Here is an 18,833-nt window from a genome sequence, read left to right on the forward strand (position 1 = left end):
ATCTGAACAGGCTGGACCGCTGGGCTGAGGCCAATGGCATGAGGTTCAACAAGACCAAAGACCGGGTCCTGCACTTGGGGCACAACAACCCTATGCAGTGCTCCTGCTGGTCCCCCCGTGGCGGATCCAAGGCAGGATGCTTCTCGGCCGCCTGGGCCGCTGCTGGCTCCAGTTCTGCCCCTGACACCCCGGGTCCTTCTCCTCCAGGCAGCTCCTCCCCGAGCCGGGAGCCGCTCGGCCGTGCCCGCAGCGCGGGGCTCGGGGCGGGGCCGCCGGGGCCGTTCCCACGCTCGGGGCGCTCGGCGGGGCGGAGCCGGGCGCGGGCAGAGCAGCGCCTGTCCCGGCCATGCGGAGGGCGCTGAGCACCGCCATTGGGGCCATCGGCGCGGGGCGGGCACCGGGCGGCACCCAGGTGAGCGGAACCGGAACGGAAGCGGCGCGGGCCGCGGGTCGGCGCTCCCCTTTGTGGCTGCACAGCTCTTTGGCCGCGCAGAGAGCGTCCTCCGTGGCCAGAAGGGGGAAAATCGCTGTTAATTCCTTGTTTTCATGGAATGGTTTGGGTTGGGAGGGACCTCGAAGCCCGTCCAGCTCCACCCGCTGGGTCAGGCTGCTCCACCAGGCTCCGTTCCCTTCCTGGTGGTGTTTTCCCTCTGTGCGCTTAGCAAAAGATTTTTTTTCCTTTTAGAATCTCAGAATGATGGAATGGTTTGGGTTGGAAGGGAGCTCAAAGCCCATCGAGCTCCGCCCGCTGCCATGGGCAGAGGCAGCTCCCACTGGATCAGGGGCTCCAAACCCCATCCAGCCTGGAACCCCTCCAGGGGGAAGCTGAGCACGAGCTGTCAGTGAGCACTCGCGGCCCAGAAGGCACCCGTGCCCTGGGCTGTCCCCGGGGGAGATTCTGCCTCTCCGCTCCGCTCTGGTGAGACCGCTGAGAGCTTCGTGTACACCAAATGCAACCCCCAGTATAGGATCATAGAATCATGGAATGGTTTGGGATGGAAGGGACTCAAAGCCCATCCAATTCCACCCCCTGCCAGGGACAGGGACACCTTCCACTGGAGAAGTTTATTCTCTCTGTATTCTGTGCATTGAAACTACCTGTGAAATAGTGTGGGGTTAAATCAGGTGACAGTGAGGCTCGTTGGCACAGCAACGTGTATTTTTATCAGTTTAAATCAATTTGTCCCAGTGTTCCGAGGCGTTGTGGACCTGTTTATAAAGTAAGGTAGAACCTAGGAGGCTGTGGCGTGAGGGAGCTGTGGTGCTCCTTTTTTCACAGTAGGTGGTGTGGTGTACAAATGTGTTTGGTAAAATGTGCACAGACACCGATCCTGTGTTGGAATATCTGCTTTCCTTGTGCTTTGGCTGTCGTGAGCTTTATCAAACCGACATAAATGAGGGCATAACTCATGCTCTTTCTTTTCATTTCCTTCTTGCAGGTCAGTGTGCTGCCGTCGTTTGGTTTTCTCTTTGACATCGATGGTGTGCTGGTACGAGGAAGGACTCCAATTCCTGCGGCAAAAACAGCCTTTCAGAAGCTGGTTAATTCTCAGGGACAGTTCTTGGTGCCTGTAGTATTTGTCACCAATGCAGGAAATTGCCTTCGCCAGAAGAAAGCTGACCAGTTGTCTCATCTACTGGGAGTGCCAGTAAGTAGCTTAAGTCTTGTTTATTTAGTTATTTACTTAGGGTGGATGTGTCAAATGTATTCTCTTCATTAAATGCTGCTCCTAAATCAGTTTTGGTTTTGCCTTAAGCCTTCTGAAATGGTTTGCTGGGAGCTATTGTAAAAGTGCTGTCCAAAGCTACTGGTCTTTGTGCTGGTAAAGGTATTGATTTTTCCAACGGTAAAGCAAAGAGTAATGGTATTTCTTTGAAAATTTATTATTGTGGGAATAAATCTTGCCCCCTTCTGAATAAAAAAAAAGTGTCAGTAGCACAGAAGTCTGCTCCAGCAAGCGGAATGTGCAAGACAGGAGCTTCCCCCCTCTTTTTGGTACAAGTGGTAAAACTTTATTCCCTCCTGATTTTTGGGCTCTGTGGGCAGTCAGACCGCTCCGTGGCTGGGGACTGTTAGAGCATTGCTAAGATAAAGCCATAAGGTCAGTTCTGCAGTGCCTTTTGTTGTGGTATGGGCCAGCAGATGTGAGCACATCTGTATGAAAAAAAAGTCCTGTGTGTCAGGGGTAAAATGACATGTTAATTATTTTAGAAACATAGAATACTTTCAGTTGAAAGGGACCTTAAAGCCCATCCAGCTCCAGCCCCCATGCAAAGGGCAGGGACACCTCCCACTGGCTCAGGCTGCCCAAGGCCCATCCAACCTGGCCTTGAACACCTCCAGGGATGGGGCAGCCACAGCTTCCCTGGGCAACCTGGGCCAGGGCCTCACCACTCTCATTGTGAAGAAATTCCTCCTTATGTCCAGTCTAAATCTGCCCCTCTCCAGTTTATACCCACTGCCCCTCGTCCTGTCACTATAAGTCTTTGTGAACAGCCCCTCTCCAGCTTTCTTGTAGCCCCTTCAGGTACTGGAAGTTCGCTATAAAGTCTCCTCAGAGCCTTCTCTCCTCCAGGCTGAACAACCCCAACTCTCTCAGCCTGTCCTCAGATGGGAGGTGCTCCACCCCTCGGATCATCCTTGAAGCCTCCTCTGGACCCATTCCAACAGCTCCATCTCCTTCTTGTGTTGAGGATTCCAGCACTGGACACAATCCTCCAGAGGGGGTCTCCCAAGAGAGGAACAGAGGGGCAGAATCCCCTCCCTCCCTGCTGGCCACGCTGCTTTGGATGCAGCCCAGGACTCGGTTGGCGTCTGGGCTGTGAGCGCACATTGCCGGCTTCTGTTGAGCTTCTCATCCCCCAGTACCCCAAGTCCTTCTCTGCAGGGCTGCTCTCAATCCCATCACCCTCAGCCTGTTTTGAAACCAAGGATTGCCCCAATCCAGGTGTAGGACCTTGTACTTGGCCTTGTTGAACCTCGTGAAGTTTACACAGGCCCATTTTGGGGGTTTTTGGTTCTGTAAAGGTGATAATTGGCAATTCATAATAGCATCCTTCCCAGGGAATAATTTTACTGGTTTTATATCTGTTGAAAGAATGGGATACGAAAACTGAAAGGTGAAGTTCTTGTGATGCAATTAAATCAATGCTGCAGCCTAGCATGGGGACCACGATTCTTCTTCTTCTTCCCTGTTTGTTTCATAAATTAATTTGGTGATCCTGTAAAACCAGGAGAGAAAACCTGGTGTTCATGTGGCATAGATTAAGTCCAGAAGCAGGAAGGGATGTGGATGACAGTTTGTCAGTAATGTATGTCTTTCTGGCATGTTATCAGTACGTCCTCTGTGAAACTTAGGAGGAAAAGATACGGCAGGGTGTTCGGTAGATAGGTATGATTGTTTTGTAACTCATAAAATGTGCCACACCTGTTAATTAAATCTACGTGTAAATAACTTCTCTGATAACGAACAGGCTCCTTCTGTTTTTAATTTCCAAACAGATTTCACAAGATCAAGTCATGATGTCACACAGTCCTTTGCGGGTGTTCAAACGTTATCATGACAAATGTGTGCTTGTATCTGGACAAGGACCGCTGCTGGATATCGCTCAAGAGTATCTTTTAAACTGAAAGTTGGGTTTTTAAGTGTTTTCCTTAATCACATTCAGGGGGTCTGGTGGATCAAGCAAACACCAAATACTTCAACACTACAAATCCAGTAGTAAGCAATGGTAGTTCTTACTGTGAGGTCAGAGTTATGTTTTGGAGCTGGTTGGCATGCTGATTTTTGTTTCTCTCTGTTCTGTCTGTTCTTAATGGAGAAGGGGAAACGAGAGAGAATTATTCTTTTGTCTTGTATGTAAATGACACTGTAGCAAATAGGGTTTGTGTGTGGTGTTCTGTCTGTTCTTTATCGCATCTGACTTTTAGCTCAGTGGCTGAAGGTCTGCTTGGAAGCACACGGCCGGGCCAGGCCACATTTTTTAACGGATTTCTAAAGTCAAAGTATCCTTGAAAATATTTTGCCGCTTCTATGCTAGCTCTCAACAAGAACTTGAATTATGTAGAAATAAAAGTGATATCAAAGCTTCAAACTGTAGTTCAGTGACCATAACTCTTGCATAATCTTTGCTTACGCTTTCAGTAACTCTTCTGTGCATCTTATTGGGATTTTAATAGAAGCTGGTGTAATAATAAGTTGTAAAAAATGTATATGCAACTTTTAAGCATCAGCTTTGCTTCAAATACAAAGATGAGAAAAAATTACTGAGGGAACATTCCAGTTAACTGCCAAAATCAATTAGATGTGGCTGAGAGAAAAGTGGGTTATGAGACTGAATGCAAAATGTGAAAAGCATATTTCTGTTAGCGGTTTCATACAGGATAATCTTATTTTTAATAAGATTAAGATATTATTTAAGATATTATTTATTTTTAAATAATTATACAAATGGCTTGTGGTGTTAATTCCAATGCAAAGTCAGGTGGTTTAGTTTGTGTAACTGATATATTTAAGTAGCTCTTATTTTTGTTTGCATTGTAAGATAAGAAGTCATTGTAGTTTTAAGATGAGCATCACAGCTGCTTTTTACATAAAAGAGCAGCTTTAGTTTGATTACCTGTTGTTAACTAAATTAATAGGGTACATCAGCATTGAAGAGCACTGCTATGCAAATCAGGAGGTCCTTTTTTCACTTTTGGCTCCTTTCCTTTTTTCATGTGTTTCAGTATTTATCTTCATTACCTGTAGGGCGTAATTAAACCTTATTGGCCAGTCTGCTGTTTTGCAAGAGACTGAGCTTTACCTGTTTGTTTATCCAGCAATATCGTTGCAGCTTTACTTGATTGTTTATGCAGCGATATTGTTGCAGCTTTACCTGTTTTTTTATCCAGTAATACCATTGCAGCTCTAGTGCCCTAAGGAAGGTGGTTTGTGAAGACAGTATCTTTTTCCTCAAGTAGCTCCTATTTCTTTCCTATAATGATTACACAATGTGATGTCTTGCCGCCAGATAAACTTCATTTTGTGCTTATGTAAAGATGATCTTGGAGTATTGCGGGGTATATTGGCTTCTTGCTTTTCATCTCATATTTTGAACAAGATTTATGTATAGTATCTGTCTTAAGATTTCAGACACACAAGTCTCTTGTTTATAAGTAACGAGGCGATCAACTTTTTATCTCATGGAAGAAGAAGTCAGTGTTGGCTATGTTGTTTTCTTTCCTAAATAATGTGCTTTACCAAATAAACTGCAACATTAAAATTGTTAGAATGGAATTGCTGATTTGTAGAAACTTTTAATGTAAGCAATCCTGTGTCCTTAACTGGTGTTTCTCCAGCCTTGGTTTCTGTCAGCCTATTACCATTGAAACACTGCGGGAGAAACACCCTTTGCTGGATGTGGTTGACCATGACAGGAGACCTAATGTTCTGGTGACTATTTGTGTTCTAAAAATCTTTTTTCCTCATTAGATGACATTCTGTAATTGGGTTCAGTATTTAAACTACTGAGCTAATGCTGCTGCTCTTACATTCCATTTCGGCTTTGCTTTTCTGCTCCTTTATTTGTTTTATTACAGCATTTTCAAGAGCAATGGTGTAGGGTTTTTTTTTGTCAGTAGTAGTACTTTGATTTTGTAACTTACCGTTGTGGGAAAACTTATCATTTAGTGCAGATATCTAATTCAAAATCTGTCTTGGAGAGCTTGCTAGCTTCCTCAGATGTGTGGAAGAAAAAATAAGCTTTTTCCTTCAATATAGGATTGTCTTGGTGTTATTTCTAGGCTTTGAGGTTGCTTTAATTGTAAATTAATGCTTTGCAGATAACTATTTTTTCCCCAAAGGACTCCCTTTCTTGTTTATGCCCTTATATATTTAAATATTAACAATATGTACAAAATGGTTTTAACTGAATTGTGCAGTATTTGAACAAGGAGTGAAGGCATGCACTGCAAATACACGCGTGTTGTACGTGTTCAGTGTCTGTATATAAAATGGATTTTTCCTGTGTGAAGTCAAGAAATTCCTTATGGTTCATGGGATCCATAACTCAGTTATGTCACCTTTTGCCTTGCTTCAGATGTAAGTTCAAGAAACTGTTAATTATTTGTCACCACGGAGAGTAAATTATGAAGCACGAACCCTAATTAGTTTAGCAAATATATTATGTGTTGCAGGGTGTTTTTATCTTTCATAGCAATGTTAAAGAAATTCATTTCAAAAAGTATTTTACAAATGACTTGTTAATACTGGAGGCTCCTTATTGCTGAGGAGAACTAAACATCTATACTGCCATGGACAAAGACATTAAACAGCTGAAGCTCTGCAGCCACCCCCGAGCGGGTGTCGAAGGCTGACAAACGCAGAGCACTCTAAATTTCCTGCTGCCAGTTTGCCACAAGACTCGCTGTGGAATGGAACTACAAATTTCTAAGTAAATTGATGTCAGGTATATACCAAAATAGAGAGTGTTCCCTGCCAGGAGGCTCTGCGGGAGCTATACTTGAATTTATTCTATAAAAACAATAAGAGATGTTTAACCTTGTGGAAAACTTTTACTTTTTTCTTATTTCAGTATCCCTCTGCTGTGGAGCTTCCCAAGATTGAGGGTCAGTTATCTTTTCTTAACTTGCAAGTGTCTGGTAACAGATGAAGTATCTTTATTGTGCTTTGCTTTACAACTAGAATATCTTTTTAGGTTGCTGGGCCCTTCAGAAAGTTGGCTGAGGCAATTCTAAAATTTGCTTGTTAGTGATATTTGTTATTAATTCGGAGTGTATCACAGGGGTAAAGCTGTTTTTAGAATGCATGCTGTTTTCAGCTGTGTGTTTTTGAAGTTTCAGAGGATAAGTGGGGTCTGCTTTCTTTTTAATCTTCCTTTAACAGGCTATTATTGCCTTGTGTTCAAAAATGAGGGATGAATTGACATGTTCAGAACAAGAATTGGTCTGGTTCATCCGATAGTCAGTAGTGAGAGAGACCGGACCTTCGTATTTTAAAACATCCACTGCAGATTATGCTATATGTAAACATAGAATCCACGTAGGTGTGGGAGACTTAGAAATACAATTCAGAAGTTAATGTTTTGTGGTACTACGGAGAAACTTAGCCAATTAAAAAAAATAGATTCTTAAACCTATTGGTTTGGCAGTGGGGTCTCGCTACTTCCGAGATGGTTGGACTAGTGATCTAAGAGGTCTTTTCCAACCTTATGATTCTATGGAATTTTCTGTGAAGGAATGGGTATGTAACATTTTAAAACTCTAAAGTTAACGTGACTGTTACATTAGTTCACAGTTAAATCAAATCTCCTGTTCAGTCTCTTTAGACTCGGTTTTAGTGTCAGAGATTTGGTGTCCTGTTACCTAATTCTGTAACTCTTGTTCTCATAGCTGTTGTTTTGTTTGGGGAACCAATCAGATGGGAAACCAACCTCCAATTGATAATAGATGTTTTACTGACAAGTGGCTATCCTGGAAATCCGTATCACCGTGAGAGCTACCCTCACATTCCGGTGCTTGCCTGTAACATGGATCTGATGTGGGTGGCTGAAGCGCAGTCTCCAAGGTGGGTGCAGTTTTAACAGCCATGTATCTCATGGTGTGATTGGGGTTCCTCATTTCTCTGGTAAAATTCAGAGTCAATATTTTATTCAAAATGCTTGCTGTAGCTTCACGGTTGGTCTCAGCTTCAAACACATCTCTGAAGCAGTGCACTTACAGCAAATCCTACCTTATTACCGTCTCCATGATTGCATTCAGGAAATCAATTACTCAAGATAAAAACTGCTTTTAAGCCTTAAAACCTTTTGTTTCCCTGGAGAGAGGGGAAAGATGGGTTGGCAGGTTTTTGCCTGAGGGCTTCAGACTCACGGTTCTAAGGGAGAAATGAAAAAATTATCAAGGCAATTGTCTCACTTCATTAGGTCCTTCTTTGGTGTTTCTCTTTTCCATCCCACAATTTCTGGTGGGGTAACAAATTGACCCTGCTGTTTGAAAGCACTGAGTGGTTTTGAGCTGAGGACAACCTTGTAAGCGTTTAAAGAACATAACTAAGAGCAAGCAGAACACGCAGAACAAGGTGGCGTCATCTCTGGTAGCAGTTTTGTCTGATTTTGTTTTCAGTAGAAGCTAGTTCTCTAATAGTTTTATTTTCCCTGCCTTCCCCTAGTCTAAAATTTGAAACAGAAATTGTTGTTGTTGTGACTGGATCGCTGCCTCGATCTTGGAACAGAGCTCTTGTCAGATACCCTGACATGGATACAATTAGCATCTCCAATTAGCGAGTTAGCAGAATACGTATGTGTGGTGGTTTCAGGCTGGAGTGAGGCAACCAGTGTATCTGCAGTGTCTAAGATCCGTAGTTTCAGTTGTGTCCGTTGGGAAAGATCCAGCATAAAGTCCTTTTTTCCTCTGGAGTTTGACAGGATGACAAGTTTGCCTCTGTCAGTACCGTTACCTTCACTATTGGAATACAACACCAAAACTAAGTTGCTTTAAGCTGTTGCTAATAATTACTGGAAATAATTTTATGCTTACTTATTGATATTTCATGATACAGAACAACAAACAAGGTAAAGAGAGGGAATGAAGAGTTAACTCAGGATTCAGAAAAGCTCAAAAGCCAAAATAGTGCTATAGCTGCTTCCTTCATGCTGTTTTCCTTAAAAGACTATTTTGATTTCTAGGCCACTGGATATTTTCTGTCTCTATTAGTGCACCTCCTGTATTTCTCTGTTGCCTTCTGATACCCAATATATCAGTGGCTTTGGGTTTTTTAGTTTGTATATACCTGGGTTTGAGAGGCTCTACTAATCTATGAGCATTGGAAGTTACCTGGCAGCCCTTCTTGAGAGCTGTGTGTTATTTCTTGTATATAGGGTTGTTGTGTAGCAAACTTTTATTCTTCTTTTCGTTTTGATAATTCAGTATTTCATAGAATCATGGAATGGTTTGGGTTGGAAGGGACCTTAAAGCCCATCCCATTCCACCCCCTGCCATGGGCAGGGACACCTCCCACTGGCTCAGGCTGCCCAAGGCCCATCCAATCTGGCCTTGAACCCCTCCAGGGATGGGGCAGCCACAGCTTCCCTGGGCAACCTGGGCCAGGGCCTCACCACTCTCATCATGAAGAAGTTCCTCCTTATGTCCAGTCTAAATCTGCCCCTCTCCGGTTTATCCCCATTGACCCTCGTCCTATCACCACACGCCTTTGTGAACAGTCCCTCCCCAGCTTTCTTGTAGCCCCTTCAGGTACTGGAAGGTCTCTGTAAGGTCTCCCCAGAGCTTTCTCTTCTCCAGGCTGAACAGCCTCATGACATTCTCACAGCCCCACTTCTCCAGTCTGTCCAGGTCCCTCTGGATGACATCCCATCCTTCCACTGTGGCAACTACACCACTCAGCTTGGTGTCATCTGCAAACTTGCTGAGGGTGCACTCCATCTCGCTGTCAATATCATTGATAAAGATACTGAACAGCACTGGTCCCAGTACGGACCGCTGAGGGACACCACTTGCCACGGATCTCCATTCAGACTTTGAGCCATTGACCAGCAGTTTCTGAATGCCACCATCTATGTGTTTTCAGGGAAACCTGTGAAATGATTTTATTTCCATATTACAAGTGCGGTTTGGTATACTCTTATGTTTAAGGAGAGATTAATTTTCTTTCTGTCTGATCCTAACTTTCCATTCCTCCTCTGTTAATTTAGCTGATTCTGCTGGGTGACTGCAGAGAGTGCATCACAGCCCAGGCATTGTTTCAAGCAGCATCACTTTTGTAACTAGGCTGCCTGCTTAAACGTGAGGAACACTAGCACAAAGCATCATTACCTTTAAAAAACTTATGTCTTGTGTTCTCCCAATAATGTGTTTTTATTGTGGTCTTTATTGTTTGGCTGATCGGCACTTACTTGTCAGTGAAACAGCTCTGGGAATGTTGTGAACAGAGGGAAATTTTGTAGTATATAATTTGGAATAAAAAAGCCTTGCCTTTTTATGAGTGCTTAATGTAATTTGATTCGTCTTTATATTTATATAGGTTTGGGCACGGAACATTCATGGTTTGTTTGGAAAACATTTACAAAAAGATCACTGGCAAAGATCTGAAATACGAGGCCTTAATGGGCAAACCCAGCAAGCTGACCTACCAGTACGCAGAGTACCTCGTCAGGGCTCAGGTGGCGGAGAGGCAGTGGAAACAGCCTATCCAGACCCTCTATGCTGTCGGGTAAGAGGCTGTAAGCCTGATAAGTATAGCACAAAGTGAACAGAAATACCAGCAGAGAATACACCACTCTGCTGCTTTGTTTCTCATACCCTTGGGACCAGCTGCAATGCTTGAGTCTACTCCTTATAACGTTTCCGATCTTGGAAATCAATGATGCTTAACTCTTATGTGTAATTTCAGTAGAAGCACAAAAAGGGGTTTATATGCAGCTAAGATTTCTCGCAGTTTTTTGATAGTTGTTTTTAACTTCCGTAATTGACCGTGTAAATCCAACAAACAGGATGTGCAGGGGTGCAACAGCACCGAGGTTTGAACAGATGGACAGTCATTAGAGAATCTAGAGCTACAATCTATTTCTGGGGTCGGTGAGCCTAGTCATATGCTACTGTGAGTGCTGTCGCATCATAGAGTCCTTTTCATAGGAAGAGATAAAGCTGTATTGTATTAAAGGCTGTTCCAGCATCTCCAAGATGCTTGGAAACACAGTAAGCTCATTCATGGAGTCCTAATACCTGTCCTTGATTTCTCCTCTCCCTGCCTTGCTCTGCAATTTCGGAATAGAGAGTTATTCACTTTCATCGTGTGTCGTGTTTAATGGAAATGCTGTAATACAGTAGCTATAAGGTGGGATTTCTTCTGCCTACGTACTCCCACGTAAAGCTATGTAAAGTATAAAATAAATTGTTAAATTGAAACTGTAAAAATGTCTTTCGTACAGTTGAAATTCGACAACTAAACTGCACTGCTGACTGAACTTCCCTCTTTTATATTTCCAGAGATAATCTCATGACTGATGTCTATGGTGCTAACCTCTACAATCGCTATCTTCAAGAGAACTCCAGAAAAGGCTCAAAATCATGGATTCAGGCTCAAATTGCTAGTGGCAGAGGATCTGCCACTCTCTCTCAGGATGAAGAAATAGACCACAGCTGGGAGGATGAATTCGCTTTGGCAGCAGCTGCCCGCTGTAGGTCTGTTCTGGTTTGTACTGGGGTTTACAACCCTCACACAGAGGTGCCCCTGGATCCCAGGGAGAGCGTAACTGAAACCGTGTTCCATGGCCACAGAGATTTCAGATTTGATCCTGGTTTAGTAGAACCGGATCATATTGTACCAGATGTTGATGCTGCTGTAGACCTGGTCTTCCGGCTGGAGAACTTTGCACCTAATTGAGATGATGACATTTCTTAAGGACCGCTCAGTGCTCTGCTTTTCTTCCCCAAAACCACACTGTGCTTTCAAATTGTGCCACGAACGGCTGCTTTCTAATTTTTTAACTTTTCAATTAATATGATCTTATATTAAGTATATTAATTTACCTGGATATTAATATACTCAACAATTAATACTTGGATATTAATATACTTAATATAAGTATATCAAATACCAATAATGCTTTTTTTAAGGACTTTGAAATTTGTAACATCTTGCTGTGGTTGTCCTTTATTGTCCTCCCATTCATTACGTTAGGTATTTAATAGCAATATTGCAGAATGGCTTCTGCGTGTTGCTGGCACTTAAGTCCCACATGATGGTACCTTCTTTTGTTTGCTGGAAGACTTAACTTCCAGGTGTTGGGGATCTGGAGCACATCTGGTTGTGGTGCTGGGGTCACTCACACAATTACAAATTGGCTGGTACAGCGCATGGCATGTATGTGTGCTTGTGTTCTGCAAGTAACGAGTGCCCTTTCCGATTAGAAAGAAGTTCAGGTATGTTGTGCTGCTTGGTACTTGCTTGCACAGAAGCCCCCAGCCTTTCTTTTTATCTGTTTTCTAACGCGTCTAGCGCTGACGTTGCTCCACTGTGCTCTGGCATCTAAAGCCTTAACAAAAATGCCCGTGTAGGATGGGGAAGGCTGGCTTGGTAACGCCGTGTCTGGAACTCCAGCTAAGCTGGACACGGTCCCCTAAGGAAAGCGGCCGACAGTGGGTGTCCATTGTGGCATAATGGAATCACAGAATCATAGAATGGTTTGGTTTGGAAGGGACCCCAAAGCCCATCTAGTTCCACCCCCTGCCATGGGCAGGGACACCTCCTGCCGGATCAGGGGCTCCAAGCCCCATCCAACCTGGCCTTAAACGTCTCCAGGGATGGGGCAGCCACCACTGCTCTGGACAACCTCTTCCAGGGCCTCACCACTCTCATGGTGAAGAAATTCTTCCTATAGAATCCCAGCCTTCTTGTCTCTGCCTTTTAATCTGCTATTTTTTGAGGAATTCAGACTCCTAGAAAGCTTTAGTAGTTGCGTTTCAGGTGTTTCTGCCAGTTGGACATTGCCACTGGATGAGTGACTACTGTTTCGGCAAGAAGTGCCTAGTAATTTACTTGAAGCTTCCTACCACTGTGGTAACTAAACAGCCTTTAGTGTGATGTATCTAATTTTGTGTCCACGTTACATGTTGTTTGGTTCATGGGTTTTATAGCTATTTGGAAAAAAAAAAAAGTAATTTATTTTATGTTATTTTTGTAAACTACTTTTAAACTTTTTCATCCAAAAGATGTTTTTCAGAATATTTTTGTGTTAATTTGTTACAACACTGTATCTGGTGTCCTTGTGACATCAGCTTGGAAAACATAAGCCAATTAAGTGAGTTTAAAACCAAAGTCAACTTACACAGAAGTATCCTTTAACATCGCCTTGAGGACCGGTCAGGTTTTTATGGTTTTGGTCTTTCAAATTAGAAATCATACAAACAAAAATCTGTGGGTCTTCAGCTTTACCGCATTGTTGCAGAACTGGCGGAAGCATTGGTGGGCAAATGATGGCATAGAGTGAAATGATTCCCTGGCCAGTTTCTTCACTGCTTATGATTCTGAAATCAATCTGAAAACTCATTTCACGAAGAGAACATTTATGCCATGGAGTCAAGATTGTGTTGTTTTGTTTTCTCCATTTGCAAACCACTGTAATCCCTCTCTCTGCTGTCAGGATTCATTCACTCCTAATGTGTCATAAGTAGCTTTTGACATATCTCGCTGCATCCAGTTTAAGAACGCTGCTCTGAACAGTGTATTTCCTGCTTCCTCACTGGGAAAGTGTTACAGCAGCACCTTTTGCCTTTTAAAATTGTTACAATAAACAGATATATGCACCTATTTCTTTAGCACTTTTCTGTAACGCACCAGTTATTTGCAAAGTATGCCAAATTTTTCTAATTAAAGATTGTAGTTCTGTAAAATGTCAGAGTGACCGAAGTTGTGTTGTTTCAATACTGGAGGACGTTGCAGAGCTCTGTTACTGCAAGCAGCTTCAGGCTGGCTGCAAAGCGAGGAATAAAAACGTGAAAGATGATGAAGAACAGAAAATGTTCAATTTGTTTCTTCTTTTTTTTTTTTTTTCCCTCAGAATATGCATGAACACTTGAAAAGGTTTGTGAAGGAACTGTGTATCTCCTTGTAAAACTTCATCCCTCCTGGTAACATTAACTTGCAAGGCACATGTAGAAAAATCCCTGACAGTGAGGCAAACTGCTACTGGGTTTTAACTGAAAGGAAGATGGGTTGTTAGTCTGTACCCCTCGTAGAGCATTTTGCTTTACAGGAGTGTGGCTGTACCCTGCTGAGGCTGCTTGAGCTGTCTTTGATGTGGTTCTTCGTAGGAGCGGATGACTGAGTCCCAGCAGTGGACAGGGGTGCTGCTGGATTTGGAGCTGTATCAGCACGAAGCAAAAAATGGGCACTTGCTACCACCGAGGGTGGACAGAGATGATTGATATATATGGTTATGACTGTAAAACACAAAATGATATGTTAGCGTAGCAGACCTTTCGGTGCAGATGTATTTCCTAATATCCGATCTAAACCTCCTCTGATGCAACTTGAGGCCGTTTCCTCTCATCCCATCTCTTGTTACTTGGGAGAAGAGCCCAGCGCCCATCTCGCGGCAACCTCCTTTGCAGGAGCTGCAGAGAGCCATGAGGTCTCCCCTCAGCCTCCTCTTCTCCAGGCTGAACAGCCGCAGGGCCCTTGGCTCCTCCTCATAAGAGTTCTCAAATCTTAGCGTTTTGCCCTCTGAGAAGCTTAAAGAAGGCAGTTGTCCAGGCCCATCTCCCATGGATGTGAGCAGACCCTGGTAGATCGTTACCTTTGGTTTGAACTGGCCTTCCTGTAGCATTCTGGGGGATGCTCAGTTCAGCAGAGCAGCGTCCTGGTGCCCTCCCTGTCCACTGGGAGCTTGTTTCACCCCGGGATCTACGCAGCCCCTGCGCTTGCCCTGATAAACCCCCATAGGCGAGAGGCTGGGGACTCCTTTGTCTTAAACACACAGATGTGGGGTGTCTCTGTAAGAACTGCAGTTATTTGGGAAGTGAAAGGATAGACACGACCCCGATGAAGGCTGCGGTGGTTTTGCTGTGGGTTCTGCGGGTGTGGGTGAGGGCTGGGAGGTCATTGGCTTCACCTCGGGCTGAGGTGCTGGGCAGGGAAAAGACAGGAGCCCTGGCATTGCCATCCTCTCCTCTATTCTCTCCTTTTTATTTTATTTTTCAGTCGTTTCTTTTTCCCCTCCATCATCAAAGTAATAAAATGCAAACCCACCGCCCCCACGCAGTTCTCCAACTCTCAGGTAGTTCAGGTTCTCTCTCTGTGGGTGGCAATACAGGCTTAAAAAATAGCAGGAGAGAGTGTTCATAACTTTAGGCGTAATTTTAAGCTCCTTTGCCTTTCTTGGTTTCAAACAAGCGTGAAAGCGCTTGGTCCCTCTTCAGTGATTTTTTTTCCTGTCAGGGACTGAGAAATTGTCCCCCAGGAGTCAGAGAGGAGTCAGAATTTGGTGCTCGTGAAACCTCTCCTGCTGCTGGGAAAGAGACATTTACCCCCAAGTTTTGCTCTGTGTTTAGGGGGTTTGTGCTTTGTAAAGCTGACGAATGTTTGGGCATTCTTCAGAGCGAAAATACATGACTGTGGCTGGAAGTGGCAGTGAAGTTGTCTCTGTAAAACCTGGAAGCCACATTCTCTCAGCTCTGGGTCCTCAGAACTTCGGTGTCATCTTATTTTTGTGTTCCGAAGGGGTTTCTAGGGGATGGATGGAAAAGAGGAATACTAACAAAATGATTCACAGGAACATTGTGCTAAACTTTTCCGGTGTAAGCTATTTTTGTTGCTGACAGCTAGGATTGAATCTCCATGGAGTCAATCGTTTGGAGTGGCAGCTGCTTGTGTAGTGGCACCATTGTGGCTGAACAGTTTTGTATGTAGCACAAATACCTTAATGAACGTGTATTTATTGCTTTAAATTGCACTAATTGCACAGGCAGCTGGAAGTAGGTGGACTTTCCCGTACCTTTGGCTGACTTTGCTTTCCTCAAGCCCTGCCTTCTGTGAGCGGGTTAAAAGCAACAGTGCTGTGGGGTGGTGTCAAGGGCAGTGAAGCTGTTTTGTCCCCTCACTCAGTCTCACCAAGGATTAAAGGAAGATAGAAATAGTGACCTGAATAACACTAAGCACACAAGGCAGTTGCTGAAAGAGGTAAAAATCTCTTTCCTTCAGTGTCACAGGAGAGAAGCCAGGATTACAGGAGTTTCCGTGAAACTCAAGGGTGTATTTGTGTGTTCTGTAACTTGAATAGAAATGAGTGCTGTCAATCTTTACTGTGCAGTATTGCTGCTTATCCTACACAGACTGTATAAAAATGTTTTCTCTATGCAAGGATGAATTCTTCGGTGACAAAATATATCCTGTTTTCAACGATGACCAAGACAGCCTGCACGTTGAAAGTTTCAGACAGATGTTTCCGTGGTCCTTTCAGTGTATAAAATGAGTCAGCCCACATTCAGAACAGCACAGGTGGGTTTGCTTTGTGCAGTTAAAGACACTCCAGACTCAGCTGGTCTTTATTAAAAGTTATGCTCCTTGTATTTTTTGGTCTTGGATGCTGAGCTCAGAATCCATCAGAACACCCAGCGAGGTTTACTGCAGGTTTATCTACTGCCTCTTTCTGAAGCAGAAGCAATGCCTGTTTGGAAAGGTAAAAATATTTCTGAGAGTAAGAAATGGATTTTCAATAGTACTTGAGTGTCGTGCCTTTTTTTACGGAATTGTATCTGTGAATATGCTTTCTGCCAGCTTAACAGCTAAGTTCATTGGTAGAGAGAAAAAGTATTCATTGAACCTAGACTATAAAAAACTTATAGAATCATAGAATAGTTTGGGTTGGAAGGGACCTTAACGATCATCAGGCCAGCTTACCTTACTGACAAGAAAAAAGAAATGTTTGTGATATGTGTAGATCTTCTCCTGTATCCAAACTATTCCCCATTCCTAGAGGATTCGAGGAAGCGTTCCTAGAAAGGTGACTATGTCCCTTTAAACTGTTTGTCATGTGCACTGATAGTAAACCAACTAAACAGTTGTCATGATTGTTCTCAAAAATAAATTGAAATACACAAGCAGACGTGGTGGTGAGATGTATTTTGATTTGCCGTATGCTTACTAATGACCGGGCAGCAGAGGTCAGTGCAGACTGGGCCTTTGCAGTGGATGGTATTTTTTCCCTCTGCATAACCTTTTATGACTTTACCCTGATCACGTTTTCAGGGGTGCACAAGGGTATCCTGGGGAGTTTCTGACCACCCACCTTGCTCCCCGTTCCGTCAGAATTGTGTGTTCTGCATGTTCTGGCATTTTGGAAGATGGCCTGCTAAGCAGCTGTGAAACTAGTTAGTTATATTGACCGAGTTGTGTGTCCTTTCTGCTCTGGAAACACCGTGAGAGCTTATTAGCAGCAAGATAGGCACGTTCCAAGGTTCACGAGACCAACTCATCACTGGTGTGTGCTGTGAAGCACAGGTTTGCTTTTGGAGGCCGTGCATTTTCCAGGGTTTAGAGAACCACTCTACACGTTATATTCTAGGACTGTATTATAATAAGGCTATTATTTACATAAGTGAAACCCAGCTTTGTATAAACTATTACATTTTGTCTCATATCACAGCCTTGGCACTTGCTTTTACCTTTGTATTTTTTGGGTGTTTTCCTCCCCCGAATTTAGAAATGATACTATAGAGGAGCAGAACGTGAAAAAATAAAGGTCGATACGTACAAAGCGCAGGCAAATGTTGAGCACGAAACTTGCATTATTTCTCTCTTACATTGATTCTCTAGAGCACTACGTACTCCAGTGATGTTTCAATAGTCAATAATGTGTCGTTATAAGAGAATTAACTAATTAATTAAGCTATACCCAGCGCTGTAAGGAACCAGCCTCAGAGCATGGCCATCTCATTGAAAACTACTGATTGCTGTTATTGAGGTGGAAGACTGAATACAGAACAAAGCAACTCAATATTTGGCTACTGCAGATCAAAAACGCAGGCTTAAAACACCAGCTTAGCTCACCTACTGATGTTAGAATTAAAGAGCCAAGCAAAAAGAAAAGGGGTGTTGCTTAGTTTAATTTACAGCAATTAAATAAAACCTAGGATCTCAGTGTTCCCTCGGGAAGGTGCCGTTGTAACTATATTGTTTACGCTCAGTCGCAAGCACTGAAAAAGTTATTTGGACTTCTCCAGCATTGAGGAGTTTTAGTTTTCATTCTTAATCTTCCAGCCAGTTATGTTGGAGAGCTTACTAATTAGAAAGAAATTAATGTGCATGCTCTGATGCAGCAGATGGGCAGTTGTGGGGATAAGAGGAAAAGAGTTCAGCACATAATAGAGTCCATTAGATTGTATGTGTGTAACAGTAGACCATAGGACATGGTATAATTTCTTAAAGCTTGATTTTGTTTCCAGTAACAAACCACAGCAAGGTACGTGCATAAAATAACAACAAAAGATATAAATTGCCAAATGTTTACTTTAATTAAACCTTTTTAATGATACACAGTACGATGTATCCACTATGCTAAAATTCACAACAAAAAGCAGGTTTCATATATTTAAAAATATTTTTCATAATAAATTCATAAATAGATGAAGGTAAAGTATAAAAAAATTACTGTAGTATGCAAGCTTGCTCCCTTGTCTCCTCATATTCCAAACAATCTAGTCAGTATTGTGATAAGAAAGTTTAAAAGCAAAGTAGTTACTGATGATTAGAAAGGTACAGCCTGCATCTCTCCAAGAAACCTTGAGAAACAGCGACAGATTTGTCCTAGAAAATGCAGAATAATTTTAACACTGTCACCATCCAAAGCCCTCAAACGATTTTGGAATGCAGTGAATGAATTCAATATGAATTAGAGATGTTTATTTTCTCCCCAAGAGGTGCGTGAGCCAGGCTCACTGGAACGCTGTCTCGTCTGTGGCGCGGTGGGTGTTTTAGCTGTCAAACATCAGCGAGCGAGGCACAAAAGAGGGAAAAGCTGCTTGACAGCACTGAGCCGATCTATCAAAAACCTTAATGTGTCTCCTTACGGACTTAGAAAATAGAAGTCTTTACAAACAGTTACAAATAACTGAATTCCCCTTCTGCTTCTGCTTTTTGTCTGGCAAGCAGGACAGCGTCCGATCTCATCCGTGGGCTTCCCCTGGCTCTGAAACGGTGCAGAGCCCCATTCCGACACTCGCTGTCTGGGGAATCCCTTATATTACACCACAAAAGTGTATTAGGAAAGTTATTCTCTTTATCAATATTATCACTCTCTTAAGAAAAGGTACATAA

At 43.2% G+C, this 18,833-nt stretch overlaps 1 protein-coding gene across 1 annotated transcript; it reads left to right on the forward strand.

The window, feature by feature from the left end:
• The first annotated feature begins 251 nt into the window (after window positions 1-251).
• LOC104064636 (haloacid dehalogenase-like hydrolase domain-containing 5) lies at window positions 252-17,855 on the forward strand. The gene is made up of 8 exons (XM_054076320.1): window positions 252-412; window positions 1,440-1,649; window positions 3,503-3,615; window positions 5,342-5,435; window positions 6,577-6,610; window positions 7,394-7,568; window positions 10,041-10,229; window positions 11,006-17,855. The coding sequence occupies exons 1-8, from the start codon at window positions 347-349 to the stop codon at window positions 11,400-11,402; spliced, it is 1,278 nt and encodes a 425-aa protein (XP_053932295.1). The 5' UTR covers window positions 252-346; the 3' UTR covers window positions 11,403-17,855.
• Window positions 17,856-18,833: the final 978 nt, after the last annotated feature.

The sequence above is a fragment of the Cuculus canorus genome, chromosome 11 (assembly GCF_017976375.1).
Source record: "Cuculus canorus isolate bCucCan1 chromosome 11, bCucCan1.pri, whole genome shotgun sequence".
Classification (NCBI taxonomy): Eukaryota; Metazoa; Chordata; class Aves; order Cuculiformes; family Cuculidae; genus Cuculus; species Cuculus canorus.